This window comes from Microtus ochrogaster, chromosome 8 (genome assembly GCF_000317375.1).
Source record: "Microtus ochrogaster isolate Prairie Vole_2 chromosome 8, MicOch1.0, whole genome shotgun sequence".
Lineage (NCBI taxonomy): Eukaryota > Metazoa > Chordata > Mammalia > Rodentia > Cricetidae > Microtus > Microtus ochrogaster.
This window is the reverse complement of record NC_022015.1, coordinates 3,088,060-3,106,364: the sequence shown is the minus strand read 5'-3', so window position 1 is coordinate 3,106,364 and position 18,305 is coordinate 3,088,060. Positions and strand designations below refer to the sequence as shown.

At 41.8% G+C, this 18,305-nt stretch overlaps 1 protein-coding gene across 1 annotated transcript in view; it reads left to right on the top strand.

Moving 5' to 3' along the window:
* Window positions 1-18,305, top strand: part of Galnt18 (polypeptide N-acetylgalactosaminyltransferase 18) — a 310,242-nt gene that overhangs the window by 228,156 nt on the left and 63,781 nt on the right. Inside the window, exon 6 of the mRNA XM_013347654.2 lies at window positions 2,271-2,385. Coding sequence (XP_013203108.2) covers window positions 2,271-2,385 — 115 coding nt within the window. The remainder of the gene's footprint in view (window positions 1-2,270; window positions 2,386-18,305) is intronic.

Genomic DNA, 18,305 nt, shown 5'->3' with positions numbered 1-18,305 from the left:
ACACACACACACACACACACACACACACACTCATAAACAAAAATAAATCTTTTTCTAAGAAAGAACTATGACAGAGAGCCCCTACACTTGCTTTTTCTAACTGGCCCCCAATCTATTGTAATTTTTAGATCTCTCTAGATATTTACATTTCCCGCCACATTTTAGCTGTATCTAAATCCTTTTGGGGATGGATGCTATTTATCCTAATTCTTCTTAATGCAGCATCTAGTTGCTAAGTGACTGACCACCTGAGGTGTCTGTGCTTATTGGAGCAACTGCGCCAGGTTTTGTGCCCGCCCTGGCTGGGTCTGGAAGTCAGGGGGAAGCCCCTTCCCACATGCTGAGTGCTGTTCTCAGGAGCTCTGTCACATTCTGTATTCAGAAGTACAGAAGAAAATGTGAAGGCTTCATTCTGAAAACCCATGCTTTCACCGTCTTTATTTAGAAAAGTGAATCTCTTAGCCTCTCCACTGCACAGCAGTCCTGTAAGAGCTGGTCGTGTCCAGAGTCTTATGCTCTTTACCCTATTTAACCAAGTCCACAGAATGTTATCAGTGACCTGATGTTAGAGGTCTCAGGGACTCTGGTTGGGAGGCCTGGGTGGTGGAGGGCCAGGCACCTCAACAATGCAAGCTCTGAGGCGTGATGGAGAAGATGCTGTCAGAAAGCTCCTTTTACTTATGGTGCTGGGATCACACCCAGGGCCTTCAGCTTGCCAGTTCTACCATGTAGCTACATCACCAGTGAAGCTGTCTTCAGGAGGACATAGAGTTTGGTGCTGGGAAACTGATCTTCCCCTACCAGTGGGACACCAGCAGGCTAGCATGACAGATTCCTGGAGCTGAGGTCAGCCAGGGTCTTGGGATGCAGCTGCACTACAGTACATAGGGTGTCTGAGCAGGGCTCTCTAGCTAGTTCCTAAGTGCAGGGCTTCACAGAGAATTGGTAGCATCAGAGAAGTCAGCGGGAGCACCAGGGGCTGCTTCTGCGTTGTGTATCATCCGCTGTCCTTCTTCCCTTTCCACGGTATCAGGCCGAGGATTTGGTAGAGGAAAGGAAAGGAGAAACTGAAGAACCCTTGGGGGTGAGAAAACTACCAAACTCATGCAAATGAACTCATGTTTGGAACTAGAAACAGGTTCAGAAAGGACTATTTCCTTAGGGAATGAATGCTGATGCAGGGGGATGCTCAGCCACATGGACTTCCTGGGGTCAAAGTCCCAGACTTATTCTATGACTTCACTTCCACAGACTGCAGGGTTATCACACATGTTTGTTTTTAGAGTAGGCTGATACCCTGCTCTGATGGAGAACATCAAACCCACACATGAGAGGTGAGCATTATGGGAATGACCAACCTCTGACTGTGAATCTTGAGCAGCTCAGCTTCACTGAGCCTCAGAACCAGAATCATTGATACCTATAACATCCGATCACTGATGACTTTTGTCCCTCTCACTACATCTCTTTACAAATTCCTCTGTGTCTTTACCCCTTTCCTGGACACAGATACAGCTTCCCACCAGGTTTTTCACGCCCACCCTCATCTCCTCTAGTCAGCTACCACAGAATGTCCCCCTCAGATCATCCAGGCTGACTTGGAACTCTGTGTAGCTAATAATGACCCTGAACTTCTGATCCCCTTGCCTCTGAGTACTGGGCATATGCTACTATGCCTAGTTTATGCAATGCTGAGAATCAAACCCAGGTAGGGTCTCATGTATGCTGGGCAGCACTCCATTAACTGAGCTACATCCCGGTCTGCCTGAGTATTCTTGATTTTAAAGAAACATACCCATTCATATGCTATTCTGCTTGAAATTTGTCATGGAAAGCCTTTACCTACTGATGAAATCTATAAACTATTTTTGTATGCTACTCAAAGTCTTCTACAACCTGGTTCTCCAAATCTTTCTAAGTGAACAGAGCCTCCATTGGGGATGGTGGGAAAGTCCAAGCTGAAACAGTCTGGCCATGTGGCTCAAAATCAAAAGAAGCAATCTATACCAGCAGAGTGAGTGGCACACACCTTCCCCACTGCTAATGCACCAGCTAGCATAATGGGGAACAATGGCTGGTCCCAGAACAAGAGCTGTCACCCACTGTGAGTGGCTGGGTGAAGGTGAATCTAGGAGGCTACCCAGAGAATGAGCCCCCCCCCCAGGTCTGGCAGCAGAGGTGGGGGCACTGATCCTGTAGTTGGGAGCTCTTTATCCCCAAGTGACTCCCAGAGCCTTTGCTCAAAGCTGGCTATCCATCTCACCCTGCAGGAGCCCCGCCCTCATCGGCTGTTTCATTGTGGACCGACAGTACTTCCAGGAGATTGGCCTGCTGGACGAAGGCATGGAGGTCTATGGAGGCGAGAATGTGGAGCTTGGGATCAGGGTGAGTGGAGTCTCTCACACAGGGCTGAGCTCAGTTCCCATGAGGGTGAGTAAGCGAGACTAATGGTACAATGCTGGATCTTTAGTTCATAATGCAAAGGGGGCTAAAGTTGAGGGTCACACTCTGTCTCTGAATGTCTAGTCCTAGCCCTGATATGTGTGTACAACTGGAGCCAGGGAAACTCAGAGCAGAGCCTCTTGAATTTCCAGGGAGAAGAGGCCTGCACAACTTGCTTGGCTAGAGAATCCAGCTCCCCATTTAGCACTCTTGTTAAGACTGAACAAATCTGTTAGGGTAAGCAACAGAAGGCGTCAAAAAGGCAGCCGGACAAGAGAGCCCCTCAGAGTCACTTCTCCATCACTGTCTTCTCCACAGCGGACCATAGAGCATTCCCAAAGATGGTCACAAGAGCTCTAACATTAAACTCCTGGGTATAAACAGCAAAGCACAGCCAAACTCACTTCCTGCTGCTTTCTGATCTTATGCAGTACTAGCTAGACCCATGGGCTATCCTGCGCCTTGATGCTAAGGGTTCTCTGTAGCTATCAGCTCATGGTGCAGCTCTGTGAGAGGTGCCATTTTCTTTCTTACCCTACAAGAACATTTACTAGGCTTCCTGGCTCTTTCCCATTTGCCTGTAAAAAAGAAAACCGAGAAGGACCTCCTCAATCAGGAAGGTATATTGTGTGTCCCGACGTTTGGTGGAAATGTATTGATGATGATAATGAAGGGTTTCTGTGTCCAGAAAGTAGCCCTGACAAACCCACAGCTTGAGCCTTGGCATGTCCCCATAATGGCTCCCACTGTCTTTAATAACCCATCACCTGGCCAGGCATTGGTGGCGCACGCCTTTAATCCCAGCACTCAGGAGGCAGAGGCGGACGGATCTCAGTGATTTTGAGGCCAACCTGGTCTACAAGAGCTAGGTCCATGACAGCCTTGATAGTAACAGTGAAATTCTGTCTCAGGAAAAATAGACAACAACAACAACAAACCTCACCCATACACTTTTAGGGAAACCTTGTACCTCCTGTTTTTTCTTGTAACATTTTCCTTCTCACAGCCAGCCCATTCATACCTCATGCAGACCTCCTCCAAAATCTGGTCCAACTGACTCCAGCTTTGACCCTTTGGACATAGAACACGCACCTGTGTCTCTAGGTCCAGACCTTCAGTTCCCACGCAAAAACCTCCCTTCCTCTTACCTTTGGCTTCTTTCTTTTCCCACTTTACAGAGCATGCAGCTGACCCTGGGCAACCCCCTCCTTAGCCCAGCAAGGGAGCCCAGACTCTGCCAGGGAGCATCCCCCATGACAGGAGCTCAGACTGCCAGGGAGCATCCCATGACACCTGAATAGACCTAACAGTGCTCCGATGCCCAACTCCTCCCCAGACTTAATGCTGGGCTTTGAGGACTGGCTGAAAGAGCAGCCTACAGTGTGAAGCTGAACTTGGAAAAGACTTCAGACACCTGTATTCACTGGCACTCCAAGCAATTGCTTTGGAGGCAGTGGGGAGGCACAGTCTGATGGGGAGCTAATGTATTCATAGAGGCCAGCGCCTGCATAATCACCCTCATTTCTCCAGCTCTCCCTCCGCTGGTCATTTATTCGCCACCCGCTGGCTTCCTCACCATCTCATTCCAGCCCTGCTCCTGGATAAATGCTTGCCCCAAACACAATCTGTTTCACCAGGAGCAGCTGTCAGGAATCGGCTGAGCGGGCAGAACCGCCTCTGGTCACTTGTGTTCTCTGGGTAAAAAATGTCCAGAAATAGGGAAAGGAATTAGATTTGTGAACTCTGCTTCCAATGTATGGGCGAGTAGATCACAGAGTGGTGGTGATGTCTGGCTTTCCTTCCTTCCTTAAATTATAAAGCTATTTTGGAGTGTGGACCTGGGTGAGGCTCTTGAATACGTGTTAAAATATCTTTGGGTGGTTTCGTGTTCAGGGTTTCAAATAAAGTATGAAATGTCGTCAGGTTTTGTTTTCCTTCCATCCCTCCCCCTGCCCCCAGTGGACAAAGATGAAGCATCATTGATGGCAAAGGAAAAGGAGGCTTTTAAAGCAGGGCCCAGCCCCTTTGAGCTGGCAGAAGTAAGTACACAGGGAGGGACCAGTTCATTTGTATTCTGGTACCTCCTTGAGGGGGTGCAGAAACTCTGATCATTTTCCTCTGGGATAGCCTCCTATGTGTGGTTATTGCTACCTATTTTTCTTCTGTGCTTATTATTAGCTAATATCTCAGTGCCTCAGTTTCCTCCCTGAGAATATTGTATTTCTAATTATCCCTCAGGATCTTGTGCCAAGCTGAGAGATATTTCTCATCACATCTGCCTTACATAGAAACAGCTTGTGCAAAACCCTTACCTATTTTGGAACATGAAAATAGAAAGATTTTTTCTGTACATATTAAACCCCTGCTGTTCAGGATCTTTTTTTATGTATGTTGGGAATTCTTTTTTCCTTTCTCCATGTTTCATGTGTGTATGTGCATATGTTTATTTTTGTATGTGTGTGGCTGTGCATGCACATAAGTGTTTGCATGTGCAACTTCCAAGGTTGATGTCTGGACTCATCCTCCATTTCTCTCCCACTAAGTTCAATAAGGTGGGGCCTCTCAATTAAACCCAGTGATGGAGGAAGGTCATTGGTTAATTATAATAAAGAAACTGCTTGGCTCTCATAGGTTAAAACATAGATGGGTGGAGTAAACAGAACAGAATGCTGGGAGGAAGTGAGCTCAGATTTACAGTCTGCTCTCTGGAGCAGATGCCATGCTCCCCTCTCCCAGGCACATGCGATGAAGCTCCGACCCAGGATGGACGTAGGCTAGAATCTCCCTGGTAAGCCACCTCATGGACTACACAGATTATTAGAAATGGGCTAGTCCAGGTGCGAGAGTTAGCCGAGAAGAGGCTAGATATAATGGGCCAAGCAGTGTTTAAGAGAATACAATTTGTGTGTTGTTATTTTGGGGCATAAGCTAGCCAGGCAGCCGGGGTGCTGGGGACGCAGCCCTGCCGCTCCTATTACAACAACCCAGCACTAACATATGGCTTGTCTTGCTAGCCCACAGGCTGTAGGTATGTAGTCTCAGCCTTCTCTTAGGACAGAACTACAGGAATTCCACCACAGCAGTGTTCCCATGGGTTCTAGGGGTCTGGATCCTGGTTTTCATACTTGCATGCTAAGCTTTTTAGTAGCTGAGCCCTCATCCCAATTCTGGGGGCATTTGAAAAATGTCACCCATCCACAGAATATCTTAAAGTAGACCTTCTCATGGTATCCTTCTTTATCAGTTAAAGAAACTGAAACTATGAACTTGGACATGTTCAAAGTTCATGAAATTTGTAAAATACAGAAAAAAGATTTAAGTGCAGGTTATTATGGCTCAATAGATAGATCACAGTGATCAAGTCTAGGACCTGAGTCATTTGAGACCCTTCCCCCAAGAAGTATCACAGGGTTTATACTTTCTTTCTCCTCTAGACTCAGCCTTGTGTGGCTGGTATCCCTTTAAAGACTTAATCTTATTTTGTATACCCCCCATCCCTGGTTTCGGAATCCGCAGGACAGTGAGGAAAGAGAGAGAGCCGCTGTAGCTGGATGAACAAGTAAGAAACGAGAGCAGACATGAACAGAAGACTGAAAGTTGTATACAATTAAGATATCTCTTTCCTTGTTCTCCATCTTTGTCCTTCCCCATCTTGACCATCCAGTTCCCTCAAGTTCTCCTCCCCACTCCCAATCTCCTCTCCTCCCCTTCTGCCTTCTCTTCTCCCCACAACCCCACACTCCCAATTTTCTCTGGTGATCTTGTCTATTTCCCCTTCCCAGGGGGCTCTATGTATGTTTGTCTTAGGGTTCTCCTTGTTACTTAGTTTCTCTGTGTTCCTGGACTATAGGTTCCTTATCCTTTGCTTTACAGCTAGTATTCAGCTATGAGTGCATACATACTGTTGGCAGAGGTTTCTGTCCCACCAGGTCCCACTGCCGTTTAGTGCCAAATAAACACACAGAGGTCTACAATTATCATAAACTAGTTACCCTATTAGCTCAGACTTCTTATTAACTCTTATAACTTATATTAGCCCATAATTCTTGTCTGTGTTAGCCACATGGCTTGGTACCTTTTTTGGTGATGCAGTCACATCTTGCTTCCTCTGTTTCTGGATGACGACTGCAGACTGACTCTTTCCTCTTCCCAGAATTCTCCTGTTATCATTGTCCCACCTATATTTTTACCTGACCAATCAGCATTTTATTAAACAAGTACAAGAAACAAATCTTTATAGGGTGAAACCCATTGTCCCACAGCATACATACCATGCTCATCTTTCTGGGTCTGGATTACCTCACTCAGAATGATTGTTTTTTCTAGTTTCATCCATTTGAATTTAAATTTCAAGATGTTATTTTTTTTAACCACTGAGTAGTACTCCATTGTGTAAATGTACTACATTTCATTTATCCATTTTTTGGTTGAGGGGCATCTTGGTTGTTTCCAGGTTCTGGCTATTACAAATAAAGCTGCCATGAACATAGTTGAACAAATGTCCTGATAGAATGATTAAGCATCCTTTTTGGGTGTATGCCCAAAAGTGGTATAACTGGGTCTTATGGTAGGTTAAGTCCCAATTTTTTGAGAAACCACCATACTAATTTCCAGAATGGTTGTACAAGTTTGCATTCCCACCAGTAATGGAGAAGTGTTCCCCTTACTCTGCATCCTCTCCAGCATAAGCTATCATTGGTGTTTTTTTTTTTTATCTTAGCCATTCTGAGAGGTTGTTGAAGATCTTTTCCCATTCAGTAGGCTGCCTTTTTTTGTCTTATTGGCTGTGTCCTTTGCTTTACAGAAGGTTCTCAGTTTCAGGAGGTCCCATGTATTTATTGTTGCTCTCTGTGTCTGTGCTACTGGTGTTATATTTAGGAAGTGGTCTCCTGTACCCATGTGTTGAAAGCTACTTCCCACTTTCTCTTCTGTCAGGTTCAGTGTGGTCAGATTTATATTGAGGTCTTTAATCCATTTGGACTTCAGTTCTGTGCATGGGGATAGATACAGATCTATTTTAATTCTTCTACATGTTCACATCTAGCTATGCCAGCACCATTTGTTGAAGATGCTTTCTTTTTTTTTCATTGTATAATTTTAGCTTCTTGGTCAAAAATCAGGTGTACATAGGTGTGTGGATTTATATCTGGGTCTTCTATTTGATTCCATTGGTCAGCCTGTCTGTTTTTATCAATACCAAACTGCTTTCATTACTGTAGCTCTATAATAGAGCTTGATGTCAGGAATGGTAATGCCTTTGGAAGTTCCTTTATTATACAGTATTTTTTGGCTATCCTGGGTTTTTTGTTTTTCTATATGAAGATGAATATTGTTCTTTCAAGGTCTATGAAGAATTATGTTGGGATTTTGATGGGGATTGCATTGAATCTATAGATTGCTTTTGGTAGGATTGCCATTTTTTATTATGTTATCCTACCTATTCAAGAACATGTGAGATCTTTCCATTTTCTGATATCTTCTTCAGTTTCTTTCTTCAAAGACTTAAAGTTATTGTCAAACAGGTCTTTCACTTCTTTGATTAGTGTTTCCCAAGATATTTTTTTGTGTGTGTGTGGCTATTGTGAATGGTGATATTTCTCTGATTTCTTTCTTAGATTTTTTTCTCATCATTTGTGTATAGGAAGGGTACTGATTTTTTTTTTTTTGAGTTTACCTTGTATCCTGCCACATCACTGAAGGTTTTTATCAGCTGTAAAAGTTCCCTGGTAGATTCTTGGGGTCACTGATGCATATTATCATATCATCTGCGAATAGCAGAAGTTTGACTTCTTCCTTTCCAATTTGTATCTTCTTGATCTCCTTTTTTCTCTAGCTAGAACTTCGAGAACTATGTTGAATAGATATGGCAAGAATGGACAGCCTTGTCTTGTTCCTGATTTTAGTGAAAAAATATTTTGAGATTTTTCAATTTTGCGGAGTACAGGTTTTTGTAGTATGACCTAATGATTGTCTGGATTTCCTCAGTGTCTATTGTTATGTCCCCCCTCTCATTTCTGTTTTGTTAATTTGGATGTTCTCTCTCTGACATTTGATTAGTATGGATAAGGGTCTGTCTGTCTTGTGGATTTTCTCAAAGAATCAGCTCTTCGTTTCATTGATTCTTTGTATTATTTTCTTTGTTTCTATTTTATTGATTTCAGCTCTCAATTTGATTATTTCTTATTGTCTACTCCTCCTGGGTAAGTCTGTTTCTTTTTGTTCTAGAGCTTTCAGGTGTGCCTTTAAGTCACCAGTGTGAGCTTTCTCCACTTTCTTTATGTAGGCACTTAGTGCTATCAATTTTCTTCTTAGCACTGTTTTCACTGTGTTCCATAGGTTTGGGTACATTGTGCCTTAATTTTTATTGAATTCTAGAAAGTCTTTAATTTCTTTTTTTGTTTCTTCCTTGGGCCAGGAGTGATTTAATTGAGCACTGCTCAATTTCCATGAGTTTGTAGACTTTCTACAATTAGTGTTGTTAAATTCTAAATTTAAACCATGGTGATCCTATAAGATGCAGGGGGTTATTCCAATTTTTTGTATATGTTGAGGTTTGCTTTGTTACCAAGAATGTGGTCAATTATAGAGAAGGATCCATGAGGTGCTGAGAAGAATATATACCCTTTTGTGTTTGGATGAAATTTCTATAGAGGTCTTTTAAATGCATTTGAGTCATGGCATCTGCTATTTCTCTTATTTCTCTGTTAGGTTTTTGTCTGGTTGACCTGTCAAATGAGGAAAGTGGGATGTTGAAGTCTCCTACTATTAGTATGTGGGGTTTGATATACGATTTAAGATTTAGTAATGTTTCTCTTACATATATGGGTATTCTTGTATTTGGGACATAAATGTTCAGGATTGAGATTTCTTCTTGATGGATTTTTCCTGTGATGAGTATAAAGTGTCCTTCTCCATCTCTTCTGATTGATTTTAGTTTAAAGTCTATTTTGTCAGATATTAGAATAGCTACAGTCACTTGTTTCTTGGGTACATTTGATTGTACAAGTCTTTTTCCACCCATTTACTCTGAGGAAATGTCTGTCTTTGAAGTTGAGGTGTGTTTCTTGTATACAGCAGAAGGATGGATCCTGCTTTTGTATCCATTCTGTTAGCCTGTGCCTTTTTATAGGTAAATTGAGTACATTGATATTAAGAGATATTAATGACTATTGATTGTTAATTCCTGGGTTTCTTTTTGGTGGTAGTGTTTGTGTGTTTCCCTTCTTTGGGATTTGCTGGTGTGAGAATATCTGTTGCCTGTGTTTTTTTGGGGGGTACAGTTAGCTTCCTTGAGTTGAAGTTTTTCTTCCAGTACTTTCTGTAAGGCTGGGTTTGTGAATAAGTATTGTTTAAATGTGGTTTTTGTCATGGGATATCTTGTTTTTTTCCATCGATGGTGATTGAAAGCTTTGCTGGGTATGGTAGTCTGGGCTTGCATGTATGGTCTCTTAGTGTCTGCAGCGCATCTGTCCAGGATCTTCTGGCTTTCATGATTTCCATTGAGAAATCAGGTGTAATTCTGATTGGTCTGCCTTTCTGTGTGACTTGGCATTTTTCCTTTGCAGCTCTTAATATTCTTCCTTTATTCTGCATGTTTTGGGTTTTTATTATTATAAGTGAGGGGAGGATTTTTTTTGTTTTGGTCCAATCTGTTTGGTGTTCTGTAAACTTCTTGTACCTTCATAGGGATAACTTCTTTAGGTTGGGAAAGTTTTCTTCTATGAAATTGTTTAATATATTTTTGTGCCTTTGAGCTGCACTTCTTCTCCTCCTTCTACCCCTATTGTTCTTATGTTTGATCTTTTCATGGTGTCCCAGATTTCCTGGATGTTTTGTGTTAAGACTTAACATTTTCTTTGACCAATGAATCTATTTCCTCTGTAGTACCTTCAACATTTGAGATTCTCTCTTCCATTTCTTATATTCTTTTGGTTATACTTGTCTCTGTAGTTTCTGTTCATTTATCCAGATTTTCTATTCCAGAATTCCCTTCGTTTGTGGTTTCTTTATTGCCTCTTTTTCAGTTTTTAAGTCTTGAACTATTTGAACTGCTTGCTTCACCTGTTTGATTGGTTTTTCCCTTGGTTTTTTTGAGTTTTTTTTAAAGAAATTTATTGATTTCTTCCAATTTTTTGTTTGTCTTTTTCTCCATTTCTTTAAGGGAATTTTTCATTTCCTCTTTAAGTGTCTCTTATTTTCATAAAGTTATATTTAATATTGGGTTTTTTTCTGCTCTTTCTGGGTTAGGTTGATCAGGTCTTCCTGTTGTATGACCACTGGGTTCTGCTGTTACCATATTGATTTTTAGATTGTTGAATGAATTCTTGCATTGGCGCCTACCCATCTTATCCTCTAATTGGTGCCAGTAGTGTCTTCGTCTCTTGGTCCAATCCTTGCAGTTGATGTCTGTGTCTTAGGGAGCTGTTCTTCGTCTCTTGGTCCAATCCTTGCAGTTGATGTCTGTGTCTTAGGGAGCTGTTCTTAGTCTGTTCTATGCAGTTTCTGTCTGTGTCTCTGGGAGCCGCTCTCTTGCCTGCTCTGTACAGTCATCACTGCCTGTGCTTCAGAGATCCTCTGAGGTCACAGGGGATGGGAGGGTTTGGGGGTGGAGTGGGCCTTGTAGTTTACAGGGTCTGATCAATAGTGGGAGGTTGGAGCAGCCTACCTGTGGAAGACTTACCTGCTGATTGACTAGTGAAGCTGAGGTAGGTGGAGGAGTGGCCCAGGGTATTGCCCCCCCCCTGAGAACTGATGGCCTAGAGAGTAGGGTGCCCAGCTGACTGGCTGATCACTCACCTCTTGGTCCAATCTGTGCAGTTGCAGACTGTGCTTCAGAGTTCCTCTGAGGCCGCAGGGGATGGGTGGGTTTGGGGACAGAGTGTACCTTGTAGCTTACAGGGTCCAATCGATAGTTGGGGGTGCAGTGGTAAAGCAACCTACCTGCTGGAAGCTTGTTTGCTGGCTCTCCATGGTTTCTTGACACCATTGTTTCCTCATCTTGGGATGAGACACAACATCATGGTACTGAGCATATGGTAAAGCAGAGAGACTATAGTAGTTACATGTTTGCTGCAGCTACAAGAAGCAACACAAAGGAGTTATTTCAGCACACAGATGCATGGGATGCATTCGATCATGCAGAAAAAGTTGTGGCAGCAGGAACTTGAGGCAGCTGGTCACACTGAATGCAAGTCAATGTCTTAGAGCTTTATTGCTCTGAAGAGACACCAAGACTATGGCAACTCTTATAAAAGAAAACATTTCATTGGGACTGACTTACAGTTTTAGAGGCTTAGTCCATTTTTATCATGGCAGGAAACATAGTGACATGTGTGCAAACATGGTGCTGGAGAAGGAGTTGATAGTTCTACATCATGATCCATTGGTAGCTTGAGCATGTAAGACCTCATAGCCTACCTCCACAGTGGCACACTTCCTCCAACAAGGCCACACCTACTCTATCCAATAAGGTCACACCTCCTATGTGCCACTCCCTATGTGCCATATTCAAACACATGAGTCTTTGGGAGTCATACCTATTCAAATCACCACAGTCAGAAAATAAAAGTGGATACTGGTGCTCGGCTTGCTCTCATTTTTATGCTGTCCAGGACCCAGTCTATGGAATGGTGCTGTCTGCCTGAAGGAAGGCTCTTCACAGCCCAATTAACCTAGCTTAGATAGTTCCTCACAGATTTGCCCAGAGGGTTGTCTCTGGCGATTGTAGATCCTGTCAAGTTGACAATTAACATCAATCATCCCAGCTTTTTATCTCTCAGTGTCCAGGAAGCAGGGAAAAAAAGAAAGATCCAGCGGTCACGAACATGATACACATTCAAAGGCATAGCTTCCATGACACACTTCTCCAACAAGACCACATTTCCTCTTAGCCCACTTCAGCTATGAACTCAACAGTGATGGGTTAGTGCCCTCATAATCAGTCAATCGGTAGCACTACCAAACAATTAATACATGAGCCTTTGGAGACATCCTATAACTAAATCATAACATCTAGTTTTACTAGCACAAATTTTAAAATGTGAAAAAATATAAAATGAAGCTAAGAGTTCAGTGATGAGTTCAACAAATACATGAACATTATTAATAAATAATTTATTTAATAAATATATTTAATTAATAATTAAAGAACTATCAAACAAGACAGTATATCAAAAAGACACAGAAAGGACAAAAATCCAAGAGTATAGAAAAATTCATAGTGGTCAGATGCTAACCTAAAGACAGTATATCAAAAGGAATCATTCAAAATCAACCCAGAAAGAAAAGAAAAATATACATGGTAGAAGGTTAAATAGAATAGAGTATAATAATTTATAATTCCAAATGGAGATGGTAAAAGGAAAGAATTGGGCAAAAGCAGTTATATTAGTAAATAGTGTCTAAGATTTTCCCAACCAACATGCCAACTCATACAAACTCCACTTGTACAAATTATGATAAATATGAAGATATACATTGGATGTATGCACATATGTATGGTGAAACAGCAGACTCCTAAAGGCAATAAGAACTTACACCAATAGGAGAAAGAGAAGCTACCTAAAAGCCAGTGATGAAGAGTGAACTTTTTACTATAACCATAAAACTAAAGAGTCTATGGAATACTCTTTTCAATATGCTGAGAAAATGCTTGTCGGTTTAGACATGTGTGCCCCAAATAACACACACACACACACACACACACACACACACACACACACACACACACACACACACACCTTGCTCATGCAAAATCTTCATTAGAATAAGTTTAAAACGTTTTAAATTTGGAACAAAAGAAATAATCCCCAATGGAAAACTGAGATTAAAGATAATGGCAAATAGATAAGTCTAATAAAGTTTGAAATGGAATGAAACACAAGAGTACTGCCTTTAGAATTATTAAAACTTTATGATTATTAACAGGAGTATATAGGCTGGGGGGCTAGATTTCTTGTTAAATGTCTGTTGGTAGTGAAAGAAAAGTCACTGGTTAACTTTAAAATTTAATAACTTAAGTAAACAAGTAAAGTTTTTAGGGATGCCATGAAAACCAAAGAAAGAAGAAAGATGATTTCAAAATCAGTTGATGGAAAATATGAAAATGCTATAAGCAAGACCGAAATAGATGTATACAACAGCTTGTGCGGAGAAACAACACAGTCCTGGTTATACCAGTCAGTCTACATGAACTAAGTCAAAAGACAAATAATTTTAGACTAGCTTAAAAGTTTGCTTAGCAATGGGCTGCTGACAAGACACATATCTGAAATAAGACACAGAAAGGACAAAAATCCAAGAGTATAGAAAAATTCATAGTGGTCAGATGCTAACCTAAAGAAAGTTATTATATTAACTTTAGAAAAGATGCACAATTACAATAAAAATGTCTAAAAATTATAAATGTGAAATTCATCTAGAATCTTTTAGCTGTCAATTTGAATGTTACTAACTCAACAATGTAAATTTGTATACAGAAAAAATCCACAGGGTCTAGATAAATGGCTCAACAGCTAAGAGTCCTGGCTGCTCTTCCAGAGGACCCAGGTCTGATTCCCAGCACCTACATGGCAGCTCACAACTGTCTGTGACTCAAGTCCAAGGTGATCTGATGCTACCCTTTGGCCTCTGTGGGCACCAGGCATGCATGATATGTACTTACATAAATGTGGACAGAACACTCTTAAACATCAAATAACTTTTTAATTTGCAAAGAAAAAAATAATAGAAGCATGCTGAGATATCAGCAACCTTGATCGCACGGTGGAAGGCTTTATTACATCTCAAGTGATTGACAGACCCATACAGTTAATAGGTTGAATCTGGATGGGAACTAAAAGTTGCCGAATTCATTTTTTCTTCAGAGCAAATAGAATATTCGTGGATGTTTACCACATTCTGGAGGATAAGTAAAGATACAACAAATATCAAGGGTTCTTCTCAAAGAAAGCATATTCTCATATCAAAATGGAATTATTAGAAATTCATGACCAAAAATTACAGACAAAGCCATCATTTTTGAAAAATCATGAGACATGCTTCTAAAACTCCATAATTTAAAGAAGAAACTGTGTCAGAAATTTGAAAATGTCTTGAACAAAGTGATAAGTTAAACATGTATGGCACATATGTTGTGTGAGTGCAGCTCACGCTAAGAGAAACTGTCTGGCATCCCGTTCCTCCATCAGAAATAAACACTGAACATTAATAGTATATGAGTGGTTAGAAAAAAAATCAGAATAAAAATAGTAGAAGAAAATCCCGAAAAAGGTGCTTTGCTTGCATATTTTACAACACCCCTAAACTGTCCGCGTGGAGGAAGTGGAACCAGAACCTAGAGAAGAAACACCAGGGGTGAAGTCCTCAGAGGCTCAAGGTGGGTTGACAACAGTGCTGGATGGTCCAGGACACTGGCACAGATAGACACTGACATTTACATTGCATGAGAAGGGCCAGACCCTAGGAAATTATCTGTAGTTCATGATTGTGAAGAGCCCAGAAATGGAATTTTTTGGTTACACTCTGACTCATCCTCCAGACATTTGGGTGCTATTCTAGCTGCTGAGCCATTTCAGGAAGTCCTGACAAGGTCATGAGTGTCTGCCAGCATCACGGACTGACCACAAAGATAAAAAGCAAGCAGAAATGAACTCACACACTCCCTCCTTATGCAGGATGCAGGCTGGACTATTCTCATGATGGTGCAGAGCCCGGAATTGGAGTTTGTGATTACAGCATGTCTGTGCTATAAGGCGATGCGGTTGTAGTTGTTGACTCAGTCCAGTTGTTGGAAACTTGCAAGTGTAGTCACCTAACAGAGATACAGTAAATCAATAGTAGGAGTATAAAAAGGCTCATTGATATGCATATCAACAATTAAGAACATGCAATGAATAAGTTTGTTCTATAATTTGAAAATATCGATAAACAATGCAAATTAGTGGAATGATATATTTATGAGAACGGACAGAAAGAAAGTAACACCTAAACTCCTCCCATGATCATGAAAGAAATTGAATCCAGAGTTTAAAATAGTCTCACAAATAAAAACCTAGGACCAGGTTATTTTACCATTACACACTGCCAAGGTCTCAAGGAACACAACGCTTCAAATGTATAGACATTATTTGATCATACAGAGCATAGACAAATGATAAGTGCCCAACTAAAGCAACTTGCATCTAGTAGCTAAGCATCTAGTGAGAGCCAGGTTTACAGCACAATTGTTGAAGATCTTAACAGTCCTGATGCAGAAAAGAAAATTCTCTGTTGTATTTTGTGTGCTTGTTCAATAAGAAAAAAAGCACACACACACAAAGTGTTTCTCAGATAAAATTCTTAGCTGTATGGAGTTGCTATGTAGAAACATAGAAAGCCTTGCCTCCAATTGTCCTTACAATTAATTCTTACAGTTGAACTCTTTAATATGAACCCATCCTCCTATGGCAGGAACGGGAGGGATCAGAGGGAAGGAAAGAATGCCCCCACTGCAGCCATGACTATTAGTAATGTCTAGATCTGGCAGCCAGAGGACGGGGACCTCTTCTCCACGATGCTCTCATTGTGGTGATTTGTGGCAGGATGAAACTGTTTGGTGTTGCTACACAAAAGAGAATTAACCACAGACAAGGCTTTGCTGGGCAGCCACAGGACATACACAAGTCATGACTCCTGTCCAAGCACCCAGGCTTTCTGTCTGGGGTTTCCCATGGGAGTTCAGAGCCTCTGACTTGGAATATTCTTTATCATTTGGCCCTTTAGACATGACCTCCTACACTGATGATTCTTAAATAGCATTTTCATCCTCCTGAACCGTCCTCCACTACCTGTCCCTAAGACTGAATCACTGCCTTCATTTTTAGTCTTTAGTCTGAGCCTCACTCCCTTTACCTGATGTTTCTTAGCCTCTTCATCGGGCCCTCCTGGGAGATGAGCCTCTTGCTTTGCATGATCCTGGCCCTTTTCCTGATGGAGCTAAGTGCCACCTAGGATGGGAAGAAGTCTAGGTGATTTGCTGCACATTTTGGCCTTTGAAGGCATATTAAATCATTCAAAGTTCTTCATCCACATAGTCTAACAACTTAATAAAGCCGGAGGTTGCACCTGGGATTCTCTCTACCTCCGGCCATGACCACTCTAACCCCATGCAATAGTCTATTGCCCTGTCTACCAGTCTTCACCCCCTTGTAAACCTTCTCTCTCAGCCATGGGGATCCTAGTTCCCACCTGCCCATGCCTCAGAAAAATCCCTACTCTACGGACAGGCAGGAGAAAAGGAGCAAAAGTGGGGGAGGAGATCGAGTAGCCCTCACAATGACATTGCTACCTTGGATCACAAACACCCCTATGGATGGGAGTGTGGCTCAGTTGGTAAAGTGACTGCCTAGCATAAACAAGGAGAGCTCTGGGTTCCAGCCCCAGCACCACACAAACCAGTAATAACCCCCGTAATCCTAGTACACAGAAGGTAGAAGTGTGAGAATCAGAAGTACAAGGTCATCCTTGGCTACGTGGTGAGTTCCAGGCCAGCCCGCGATATGCCAGACCCTACCTATAAACAAACAAATGAACGAACAAACAAGCCTATGTTCTTAGTTGCTGCAGGAAGACAGTCTAGTGTTTCTATGCCCATTACATGCAGAGCCAGTGCCTTTCATCGTTATTTCCTGAGTTCTTCCCTTACAATTTTCCTCTACGGCTCACAGTGCGATAGGCAAGCTAGCTGTTATTATCCTGACACCACTAGGTGATTCAACATGTTTATGTTGGCCCCGAGAGTTAATTCATCCTTATGCTTTATTATCTCATTATCATAATTATTATTTTTAACAACAACTATAAAAAGAAGAAATAAATTTAGATAGTCCATAAACTATAAAGTGCTCTATATAAAGCATACGATCAGTCTATCCATCGTCCACGTGACATTTATGTTATATAAACATGCTGTCGCCCATTTTAAATGGTGTTTTTTAGGCATGTACTAACTTATGTATGTATATCCCTACCAAATCTTTTATTCAACTAGTGCTCAAAATCAGCGTTGTAAAGGAAGAGAGCTGACTCAGGCTAACGAGAAATCAAAGGGCTAATTGGAAGGCATTTGGGTTTTCGCCACTCTGCCAGGTGAGGCCTGGCTTTCTGGGAAGCTTTAATTTGTATAACTGTTGTGAAGCAAGCTAGAGGCTTTTCACACAGCTGAGGCCGTCTGCATTGCCATGTCCGCGAGCTGCTCATGCCTTTGGCCCACTTGCCTGCAGTGTTGGTAATCTCTGCTTTTAGGAGCAATAATACTTTATCTATCATATACTTTGAACTTCCCGCCCAAGTGTGTCACCTGACTTTTGTTTTTGCTGTGAAAGAACTGTTTTGTTTTATTTTATTTATTTGAGGCAAGGACTTACTGTAGCCAAGGCTAGCCTTGACCTCACTTGACTCAGTTTTGTCTCGAACTTGTAATCCTTCTGCCTCCACTTCTTGCATTACCACGCCCACCCTTAGCTGCCTTTTCAAAATCAAGCAACTGTGTCAGCCTTTCCCTTCCTATCCAGGTCCTTAGGAAGTCTGACCCCTTCCCGGTTGCAGAGAACTTCGTCTACATTTTCTTCTTGCATATTGGAGCTTTCAAATTTTAATCTTTGATTTTCCTCAGAACTAATCCTGACATAGTGTGAGGGATGGATCCGTCTTGTTTTTCTCTGTGAACATCCTACCACATGCTGTCTGCATCCATTTCCTGTTGCTATAGCAAAATTCTGGAGCGTGGGGGATTTTAAAAGAATAGATGCTTGCTTTTGCTCGTTTCACTTTCCCAAGTAGTTTCCGTGTGTGTGTGTGTGTGTGTGTGTGTGTGTGTGTGTGTG